A 12,191-nucleotide genomic window follows, 5' to 3' on the forward strand; every position below is an offset into this window, starting at 1 on the left:
AGCACAGGAATTCATCCAATCTTTTTTTAAACCATAGTACTCATTATCCTAGTGATTATTACATTTCTATCATCCTCATCCAAATAAAAATCAAGATGTTTTAAATTTTCTTTTGACTTCTTGACCTTCAAACTGTACTCCTAAGTCAAGTGCTCTGCATTTAGTAGGTGGTCTTTCTGAATCTGATTTTGCTACAGTCCATCGCTAATGCAATTTAAAAGTGCACCAAATGCACAAGTGCACATACAGCATTGAAATGAACAAGGGATGTTAAGGTGCCAACTTTCATTTCTATGTTTGGTGAGCTGATCTCGAATAAGATGGAGATTAGGGCACTGCAAATGACTTTGGTATATCCAAACCAGGCAAGAGTCAAGACTCCTTGCTGTGATCATGTGGAAAGCTTATACAAAGAGTGCATGATCTTACAGCTAGCTGCTTAAGTCAGAAATTTCACCGGCATCAACTTTGGTTATAAATGACATTTTACACCTACTGCATTAACATTGATCAGAAATTTCAGCTTCCATTCCTACACTAATTACTGAACATGTTGCCCCAGTCTGATTCAGGATAGAAGCGGTGCAACAAGCAAAAAGCAAATACAGTTGTCCTCAAGCATGCTACCATCTCCAGCTATAATACCTTTAATTTCATGGGGGTGCCCATTGATAGATGTCCTTTGGACCAGCGGGATAATTCCAATGGCTAGCAGCACAGATCAGAGCTGGGTATCTTGCCACAGGGTAATTCAGCTCCTGACACCGTAAAGATTTCCTACCATTTGCAAGCACAGGTTAGGAGAAAATTCTCTCCACTTGCTTGGATGAAGGCAGCTCCATCAGGTGTTATTCTTGTCCTCTCCGCACCTTGTGCCATATCGGGTGGCACCCTTGCCATTTCTTTAGCGTGTCTGTTTTTTTTATGAGGGCGAGTTGCTAGTTCGATCCTCATCACAGCACGGATGGAAAGCATGCAAGGAACCAGCTGGATTCAAACCCAGGACCACTCACTCGCCTTAAAGTTTGGTGCAGATACCATCACACCACTGGCTGTCTTCAGGTGCCATGATGGTTAAAAACATAGAGTGCTTCCCATCCACCAGTCTGAACATTTATTCCTTCCACCAATAGTGCCTGGAAGCCCCAACCAATCTGCTGGATGAACTCAGCAGCTCAAGCAGCTAATAGAAGGAAACAAATTGCTGACGTTTAAGGTTGAAACCCTATATCAGGACTGAAGCTGTGAAGGAGACATATCCTGACGCAATCAGATCTGTAACAATGCAGGAAGTGATGGCCTAGTGTTTGGTTGTGGACTCATGGTTCAAGGGTTGGCTAGAGGAAGTACCCCCGAGCTGTTACCTGGCCTCTGCAAGGTAGAGGTCAATCTGCCTGACTACAATAGCACTGCCTTTTCCTGTTCCTGTATAAACCGCTGTATAAAACAAATCCAAAATACCCTTCAGTTAGTCTTCCAGGTTACTCTAACAGCACCTTCTTCACTCATATCCTCAAGGACACGACCAACAAGTGCATGGGAGCATTGCTGACGGTTCCCCTACAGGTTGAAATTTGGTTACACACTGTTTTAATTTGGAAATGACACTTCATTGTTGCCAATTCTAAATCCTAGGACACTCTTGCCCACAGCACTGTGAGAATAGCTTCACTGGAAAGGCTATAGTGGATAAATTGGCTCAGCACTTCCCCCTCAAGGGCAATAATTGCTCGTCTTGCCAGTCATACTCACATCCTAATAATGAACAAATGAATGAAAGAAAGAAGATAGATAGTTTAATTTTCTGCATTTTCTGTGGATGTTCTCTGTGATACATCTTGTCAGATACACTGTAACATTCAAATGGTGTGAAATATACCAAGGTAATAAATACGGTACTTCAAATATTTACATTTCCTGTGAAGAATGCTCATTTTACAAAGGATAGTTATGAAAATATAATGCATTAAAGTTTATAGAACACAATTTTATTTGTCAAAGATTGTGAAAAAACATAGAAAATTTTACATTTTGTCTCTTTTATACAAGGCAACATACCCTATTAGTTGCACCAAAGAACTTAATGAACACCTAACTGTATATTCCACCAGTACAGTCATATCCTTAATATCTCAGCATCTGCACATCATTGAAATGGATCAAAGTGGATAAAATTAACCTCACTCTTGCAAAGCAGATTGAACTGTTACACAGCAATTCTCATCAAATGAATAATATCCTGTTAAGGACATCAACAATCTCATTTGATTGATGGTTTTAGTTAATTAATTTTTTTTTGTAATGTGTAACTCAGTACTGTGAATGTGGTCTCATAAAAACAATTCACCATATAGTGAAGGAATCACAAGCAATTAAATCCCATTATTAATCACTTTTAATGTCATGAATATTGACCTCTAATATTGTCAACCTAATGTGACAAGTGGAATGATATGTAGAAATCATTCATTATCAGTCAGTGTTATCATTTGGAGTGAAGAGTCTGTCCGTTTATAACCATGGGATATCACTGTCTGTCAGCAAGATTACTGAAAACTGCTAATCATGTTTTCAACCAAAAGGATTAGGTGTTGTACAATCAAAGAGTGAAGTAAAGATCAGGATGTACACATACAAGAGATTAAAGATAGAATCTGAAACATTGGCTAAAAAACTTCTCACTTTCAATAACCATTGAACTTATAAATAATTATGATGAAGAATCAGACTCCATATATAAAATTAGATTTTCAAGGTTAGGAGGGAGCTTGTAGCTTAGTATGCCATTAAGAGTTTCGTCATACTTTTAACTTCAGGCAGAAGTTGTTTGCAAAATTTTGAATAGATTTTTGCAAAGATTTCATCAGCAGAGCCTATGGAGGAACAGGTTATGCCTCTCAGCAACTTTGATTTCTGTGCTGTTACTACATGTGGGAAGTGGGGGAGTTAGTGTCAGTTTCATGGTGTAACAATGGCAAACTCTGACAGCAGCATCATACTTCCAACCATGGAATCTAACAATGTTTCATGAATACCCATATATGCAGAGAGGGTGTAACGTACAAAAATTGTTTGTTCCCCCATTATTATTTTTCTTTGACATTTGGAGATTGTGGTTTGGCATCAGATGTTAGACTGTTTATATTTAATCTTACTAAAATGAAATAAATTCATAAGAGACCTGGAACACATTTTAAAAACAGCCAGAGGCTACAAAGGCAGCAGTAGAGTAAGTGTTCACCCAAGACAAAGCTCCCAGGGTATTACTTCCGAGTGGCACAAATTACACAACATACAGTTAATTCAGATTTCTTCCCCATACCCATCTGGCTTTCATTACCAGTCACAAGTCGTCAGGAATGTTTAGCTTGTAAGGCAGAATTTCCCATTTAACAAACTTGGAACAGCAAGAGAACACTGATGAAATCCAATCTTGCTGACACTTCCAACAGATCATATACAGTAAATACAAGAGATTCTGCAGATGCTGGAAATCCAGAACGACACACACAAAATGCTGGAGGAACTCAGCACATTAGCCAACATCTATGGAGATGAATAAATAGTTGCCATTTTGGGCTGAGACCCTTCGTCAGGACTAGAAAGGAAGGGGGAAGATGCCAGAATAAAAAAGCGGGTGGGGCGAGGGTAAGAATAATAGCTAGAAGGTGGTAGGTGCGTGGGAAAGGTAAAGGGCTGGAGAAGAAGGAATCTGAAAGGAGGGAAGAGTACACCATGGGAGAAAGGGAAGAAGAAGGGCACCAGGGGCAGGGAAAGAGAAACGGTAGGATGTCAGAGTGTGGAATAGAAGAGAGAGAGAAGGGGAGGCAAAGAAAAATTACTAGAAGGAGAAATTGATGTTCATGCCATCAGGCTGGAGGCTACCCAGATGGAATATAAGGTGTTGCTCCTCCACCCTGAGAGTAGAGTCATCATGGCAAAAGAGGCTATGTACTGACATGTTGGAACGAGAACGAGGATAGGAATTAAAATGGTTAGCCAAAGGGGAATTCTGCTTTTGGCAGATGGAGCAGAGGTGCTTTAGAAAGTGTTCCCATAAATTGCATTGGGTCTCACTAATGTAGAGGAAGCTCTTCAGGAGCACTGGGTACAAAAACTAACCTCAACATATTCACAGGTGAAGTGTTGCCTAACCTGGAAGGACTGTTTGGGGCCCTGAACAAAAGTAAGGGAGGAGGTGAATGGGCAACCTGAGCATATCTGTCGCATGCAGGGATATGTGCCAGGAGGGAGAGTAGTGTGAAGAGACAAACAGAAAAGGAATCATGGACGGAGTGATCCTTGGGGGTGGGGGGGGGGGAGCAGGGTGAGGTAAAGATGTGTTTGGTGGCATGATCTTGTTGAAAATGGCAGATGTTGTGGAGAATGATGGTTTGGATGGGAAGTTTCATGGGGTGGTAGATGAAGACAAGGTGAATTTTATGTCTGTTAAGGAGGCAGGAAGATGCAGTGAATGCATATGTCTGGGAAATGGAGGAGATGTAGGTGAGGGCAGTATCAGTGGTGGAGGAAGGGAAACCTCATTCTTTGAAGAAGGAGGACATCTCTGATGTCTGGACAGGAAAACCTCATCCAGGGAACAGATGTGGCAGAGACAATGGAACTATAGGATACAGATTTGGAATTCTAGTCTAGACAACTGTGGGAATCAGTAGGTTTATAAAAGATGTCAGTAGACTGTTTGTCTCCAGAGATGGAGACAGAGAAAGTGGAGGGACGTGTCAGAAATAGACCAAGTGAATTAAAGGGCAGGGTGGAAGTTGATGAAATTGATGAGCTCAGCGTGGGTGCATGAAGGAGCACCAATGCAGTCATCCATGTAGTGCAGGAAGAGTTGGGTACCATTACCAGTGAAGGCTTGGAACATGGACTGTTCTACACAGCCAATGAAGAGACAGGCATAGCTCATACAGGTGCCCATGGCAACCCCTTAAGTCTGGAGAAAGAGGGAGAAGCTAAAGGAGAAATTGTTGAGGGTGAGGATCAGTTCTGCAAGATGTGGAGGGTGGAGCTGGACATGCATGGTGAAAATGAAATGGTCAGGTCCAGGGAATTGAAAGTTGTTGAAGAGATGAAGAGCATGCAAAGTGTTGCTGATGTAGGTGGGAGGGAACTAAACCAAGGGGGATAGAATAGAGTTGAGGTACGTGGACATGAGTTCAGTGGGGCAGGAGCAAGCCCTACATGGACAGTGGACCTACCTGGACAGTCAAGTTTGTGGATCTTGGGTTGGAGTAGAAATGAGTAGTGTGGGATAAGGGAAGCATGAGTTTGGTGGCAGTAGCTGAGAGATCTCCAGAGTCGATGAGGTTAGTGATGGTGTAGGAGACAGTTTTCTGATGGTCAAGAGTGGTAAGAGGAGGTGTCTGAGCACTGTTGCCTGGTAGAGCAAGGTAGAGGCCAATCCGCCACACTACAGCAGCACCCCCTTTGACTGCAGGTTTGATGGCAAGGCTGGGATTGATGCAAAGAGAGTGGAGGGCAGTGCGTTCGGAGGGGGTACGGTTCGAGAAGGGGTGAGGAGTGCTGAAGTTGAGTTGGTTGGTGTTTCATCAGCAATTGAGATGAATAGGTCCAGAGCAGTGTTCCAAGAAGATTGTCCAGGAGGGTTGGAGATGGGAGGAAGGGATCATCGGTACAAGGTGGGGAACCAAGAAGTGGTCTCAGAGACGGAGTCAATGGAAGTAAAGCTCAGCATCGTGGTGGGTGATGAACTCACTGAGGTGCAGGCGGAGGGGGACAAAGATAAGGCCCTTGCTGAGAACAGGATGTTCCGCCTCAGAGAGGGGAATGTCAAAAGGAATGGTGAAGGATAAGGAGGGATTAGAGCTGGGATCAAAGTGGGAAGGAGTGATGGTCATTTCAGAGGAGTGTGGAGGGTTGGGGTGGGTCTATTGACATTACAGCATATATGTCTGCATAGCTTGGGATCTGCAAAATATAAACTCTGCCCGTATGTTTTTTTTTCTCCCAACATTCAGTGATTTTGGAACAGTGGAATTGTACTTCTTATGATATTGCACCTTATTGCATTAGGAGTTCTCAATAGCAAGTAAAAAAAACTTTCTTAATCAGCTTGCAACATACCAGAAAAAGGCTTTTAAAAAACCACAGGGTAGGAAATTACACATCACATGTTTCCATTTTGAATAGATATTGGCCTGTAGCCTTTTGTTAAATTAATACCATAATCCGGCTAAATATCCTGGTGCTCTACAAGACAATTCCTCCATATAATGCAAATTAAAAATGCAAATACAAATATGCATTTTATCAATGTTAAAAGCAAGTATATTAGTGCCATCGACACCAAAAGCACTTAATACAAATTAGATGTTACGAAGTCCTCTGCACAAGGACAGCAAACCACTGTGACATAATTAAAGGCATTACATTAGCAAATATGCCAGATGTCTGCAGCACCTCTCCTAAATCAAAATTTAAGTGAAAACATGGATTATAAGATGATTCTTTTGCTATAGTTACATTGGGGGATTTTGTCTAACTCCAGAGAAATGAGTTGGAAACTTCAGTTAATTCATGACTGTCTCTCCTAACCATTTCCTGCTGGAAGACACATTTTGAACTATTATATACCAGAGATAGGTATGACTAAATCCTTCACCGGATTTCCCATCATTTGCAGTGCTCACAGCCCAGAATGGAAGGACATTTTTTTTTGTCATTCCAGCCAATATTTCAATAGATGGCACAGGGTTTTTTTTAATGCTGAAGAATAAGAACTTTGCAGTCAATGTCAATTCAGTTACTTCCACAAAGATGCTTCTCAAAGCCTAATTTTAAAATTAACTTTTAATTAAAAGTTTTCTTATGTCAGCATGAAGCTTGCTGACAACATTGCAACAATCTCCATGATCCTGCTGTTTGCAATTCCAACATCTGTTCCGGGCAGAATCCCTGCAGAGTTCAGCCAGAAACCCTGTATCTGAAAATTGACAAGTATCATTGGAGCAAAGCTAAGCTCCTCCCTTGTCAACGGTATGCTAGCCAGCATCCACAACTGTAGTAATACAGGTTACACTGTTGGCATATTAGCTGCTGCACGGTGTACCGCAATCAGGCCAAATCTACCGTACACCTGACACAACAATACAGCATTTCTGTAGAGCAATTATTAGCATTTCTTTGCTGCCATAAAGCAGGAGAGCAACAACGAGTCCCCTAACATCACAGCAGACATTGGTTAATAGACTGGGTACCAGATGTGAACCTTTCTCATTTAGAATGGTCATCTATTTACCAGATCAAGTTGTCTAATTTTCAGGGGAACACCGCGACATCTCCATAACTGCATTATTGCACTCTTATAATTTCCTGGCATTACTGTGAAGTATAAGAAAACATTCACACAACCTTTAGCCTAACAATTAAAGCACAACATTTTTTAACCCAATCTAGCCACGTTGGCTAATGAAGAATAATACATACAGTAGTCACACTGGCTGTGTTAACTTTTCCTTTTTGGCTGCAGCCATAAGAAACATTCCCTTCACGTACATTACATGAAAAATGCAATCTTGAACAAACACCAATGTTAAAATGTAAGTTATTCTGCTCCAGTACTTAGTTCAGCCTTAAATTAATTCAATGATTCTGTTTTTGCTGCACACCATTGAGTTGGAATGCTTGAGTCTTTTAATCATCGACAAACTTTGTGTTATTATTTCCATTCTGTAAGCAGTGCTTCGGTTTACGGACGAAATCTGCACGAATCAGGCGATAGAAGTAAATCAGGATCATGATGTTCATCGCATTCAAGGACAGAGAGATGTAGCCCGCGTGCGGGAGGACACCTAAATTCTTTATCATAAACCATGTGAGGTAAAACTGGGTAGACAGTCGAAATACAACATAGGTGAAAACATTGATGTACTTGTTATAGTAGTATAGCTGAGAGCTCTGTGCATTCGCCAGCTTTAGGAGCAGTCGAGCATGGAGGAAAATACTGTTCACCTCAACGAACAATGCAATAACAGCTCCAGCAACATAGCGTTGGGTCAGCACTATGTAGAAGAAAGTGGAAATCACCTGGGTGAAAAAAAGAAATATCTTGTTAGACAGCAGCTGTTGTGTTTTTATAATTCACATTTCAGGTCATCAGGTTCAAGAGAACTTCCATCAAAGCTTCATCAACTTGAAACATTAACTGCTTCTCTCTGCACAGGTATTGCACAGGTTATTGAGACAGTAACTTGCATTAGTACTTAGGACCTGCTCTCCCGTACTCCTGCACCAGTCCAGGCAATTTAAACTACAATTCTAGAGTAAAAATAATTGGCTACTTCTTCACAGTTGTATACAGTATTATTTATCATAGTTCTCATTGATGTATCTCAAACAGGAATATCAATTTGCATTGTAGGAAGGGCCTGAAATCCAGGTCTATGTGAGAAAAAAATATACTAATGTTACATATGTTTACATGTAACAGACTTTAGAGTCAATGGGATTTAAACAAATAAAACACTCAGTGGTCACTTGTTTAGGTACGCCTGCTTATTAATGCAAATATCTAATCAGCCAATCACGTGGCAGCAACTCAATGCATAAAAGCATGCAGACATGGTCAAGAGGTTCAGTTGTTGTTCAGACCAAACGTCAGAATGAGGAAGAAATGCGACTGAAATGATTTTAGCCATGGAATGATTGTTGGTGCCAGATGGGGTGATTTGAGTATCTCAGAAAATGCTGATTTGCTGGGATTTTCACACACTCTAGAGTTTACAGAGAATGGTGCGAAAAACAAAAAAAAAGTATCCTTTGAGTGATAGTTCTGTGGGCGAAAATGCCTTGATAATGAGAGATGTCAGAGGAGAATGGGCAGACTGATTCAAGCTAACAGGAAGGCGACAGTAACTCAAATAACCACGTGTTACTACAGTGGTGTGCAGAAGAGCACAACATAATGAGTGACCATTGAGTGTATGTTTGATATGCCTCTTTAACACACAGAATTGCCCAATCAGCACCAACAAGTACATGAGGGGGAACTTCTTCACTCAGAGGGTGGTGAGAGTGTGGAATGAGCTACCAGAGGAAGTGGTGGAAGCGGGTTTGAGTTCAACATTTAGGATTAGCTTGAATAGGTACATGGATCGTAGGGGTATGGAGGGCTATGGTCCAGGTACGGGTCAGAGCAGAATAATAGCTTGGCAAGGACTAGATGGGCCGAGGAGCCTGTTTCTGTGTTGTAGTGCTCTATGACTCTAGTTTTTCAACACAAAATACTCTCCACTCTTTTGAAATTAAAATTAGTTAATTGAAATTATCAAACTAATCATTACTCACTCAAGTTGCAATTCTGTTGCATCATTTGCATTTTAAAATATGCAAATAAAGGGGTTATTTATTTTTTTAAACCAGAAAATACAAACCATCAAGTGTTGATCGTCTTTGGGCACAGCACAAATTTGAAAAACCATTTAAGTATAAAAATGTTAATTATACTGTTGGTTGCTTTCACAGTTCAAGTAGATGCACATGAAATTTTCACACACCCACCATAATGTTTCATTGGCATGTAATTTGCAACAATTAATTTAAGAAAAATCTTATACAGCGATGGAAGTCAGTTACTTTTCTAGACAGAAATAAACAATTTTGCTGTCTTTAAATACTCAGTGGTCATAATAATCTTTAAGCACCTGCAGATCCCAGTACATCCTTCCAGTGGATGAACTTTCACATTAGAGCATGCACTCTCCATTCTTTACACACTTTTAAATAACATAAAAAGAGCTCAATTGCCCCACTGAGTCTATGTAAACTCTCAAGAGCAATCTCATTCCCCAACTTATTTCTCCATATCTATTCTCTCACACATGCCCACCAATTACCTAAAGTGTCAGTTTTAGCTGTTTTCTAGTCATGGAATACTGACAAACTATTACTCTGCCTAGTCCCATTGTCTCTCTCACTTGGACCATAACTCTCCATACCCCTCCCATCCATGTACTTAACCAAATTTCTCTCAAATGTTGAAATCAAACCTGCATCCACCATTCCAGCTGGCAGCTTCTTCCACCATGGGTGGTCACCTACCACCCATCTACCTTGGTAGCAATTTACAATGGCCAACGAGCCCAAGATTTCTTTATGATGTAGCTGGAAACCGGAGGACCCAGAGGCAGCCAAGCAGTCACAGGAAGAATGTGCAAACACCCAGCTCCTGAGGTCAGGGATGAACCCAGCTTGTGAGGTAGCAATACTAACCTATAATTATGCAGATAGTTTCACATAACTCTGTGTATAATTCTGTGTTGAAATGTTCTAGTGATATTAGGTGTGCCTTACACATAATAGAAGGAAAAATTAAAGGGCTTCCAATGTTACAGCCTTCAGAGACTGTTGGAGGACATTTTACTTGGACAGTTTGGATTCAACAGCATAGTGCTGTTCTGCAACAGCATCGGGGCAATCTATGTTTTTACATTCAAAGCCCACAAGAACTTGAGTGTGTTTGAACACAGGGTATTGAATTTTCTGATCTACCTGAAATAACTGAAACTGTACTACAACTAGTTAGGGAAGCAATAGGCATTCATTGTTCCTGCTTCTGATCACTAACCCGTAACCCTGCTGATAGTGACAGTGGAGTCAGGATTAAGGCCTTTGCAATTGCAAGATGAAGTTCAAAAATATTGTGGAAGAGTTGTGGATAAGAAAGACAAAATTGAAGAAAGCAAAAATGAATTTCTATTAACTTCTGATTTTTTTCTCTATTATTATGTATTACATTGCTCTGCTCAGATTCAGATTCAGTTCATTGTCATTTAAAAGCCACAAATGCAATGCAGTTAAAAAATGAGACAACATTCCTCCAGAATGATATCAACAAAGCACATGACAAAATAGACTACACCAGAAAATCCACATAACGTTTGGCAATCCCCAATCCAGAATCCGGAAAGGCTGCTGCGTATTAATATCATGTTACCATCTTAGCGTGTTCCCTGGAAAGGAGCTCCAAAACTCACCAGACAAAACAAGACCAAAAACTAAAGCTACAAGACCTGCACAAAACCACATAGTTACAACATATACATACAACAGTGCCAACAATAGCATAATTGATTTTAAAAAAAAACAGACCATGGGCACAGTAAAAATAGTCCAAAGATGTTAAAAGACTCTAAGTTCGAAAGAAACCACCACACAGTTTCCACAAGTCCTCAGGGTCCCGATAGACTCGTCATCCCATGCAGGCGGCAGAGGGGAGTACCCCCGCTATGGACTTTCATGGTGCCACCGGACTCAGCCTCGCAGACGCAGCACACAATGAAAGCTCCGTCGAACCCAGCCTCGCAGACACAGCATACAGTGAAAGCGCCCCGACTGCAGCGGACTCAGAGTCTGTCGAACCTCCTAGCCTACGACCATCCCCTCCAGCACAGCTTCTCCGAGCACCATCCTCTGCCGAGCATATTAAGACGCCCCCGCCAACGGCCACCGGCAACATGACCCCAAGGACTGGGGCCTGTTCTTCTCAGCAGAGACCCGGACCTCACAGTAGCAGCAGCTGCCGCAAAGGCAACAAATTTCAGGGGATACACCAGTGATATTAAACCTGTTCTGATTCTGACTCTGATTCTGATTCTGAATTTGCAAACATTAATGGGAGTAGACATTTCCTGGGAAGAGCAGTAACTGTTCAAATTACATAAACACTTCTCATGCATTTTGAAAACATTTTGTATCTACTTATATTTTTGACAGCTAGATATTTTCTTGAAGCCGCAGTTAAAAAAGGTTATTGATAGAGGAATTTCCAAAAATGTCACACTTGCTATGGTGAAAAAGATGTCTTGTCTGCGTATCTAAACAGTCAGCACTTTGAAAGGCAATAACAAGTGTATTATTCCCCAACATCTCTTTTGGTATACTATAGTTCATTGTTCAGATTTCTAGAATGTGATAACATTGGTTGGTAGTGTCTGTGCTGGGATTGGTGGGTTTGGAGTCTGGAATTAGACAGACAAACTAGAAACCCCAGATGTTGAAGATGCTAGCAGTATGCCCAGATATTTGAGAGTGTCCGGGGGCAGAAGTGAGTATAGTTGCTATTACTAAGGAGAAGGTACTTTGAAAGCTGAAAAGGTCTGAAGACATTTATGTCACCTGGACTAGATGGATTACACCCCAGGGTTCTG

General features: G+C 41.1%; 1 protein-coding gene across 1 annotated transcript in view; it reads right to left on the bottom strand.

Annotated features, from left to right (window-relative positions):
• Nucleotides 1-1,966: 1,966 nt before the first annotated feature.
• The window catches only part of tlcd1 (TLC domain containing 1), a 54,476-nt gene continuing 44,251 nt past the window's right edge, over nucleotides 1,967-12,191 (bottom strand). The window contains exon 4 of the mRNA XM_073053371.1: nucleotides 1,967-8,070. Coding sequence (XP_072909472.1) covers nucleotides 7,678-8,070 — 393 coding nt within the window. The 3' untranslated portion in view covers nucleotides 1,967-7,677. The remainder of the gene's footprint in view (nucleotides 8,071-12,191) is intronic.

The sequence above is a fragment of the Hemitrygon akajei genome, chromosome 8 (assembly GCF_048418815.1).
Source record: "Hemitrygon akajei chromosome 8, sHemAka1.3, whole genome shotgun sequence".
In the NCBI taxonomy this organism is placed as follows: Eukaryota; Metazoa; Chordata; class Chondrichthyes; order Myliobatiformes; family Dasyatidae; genus Hemitrygon; species Hemitrygon akajei.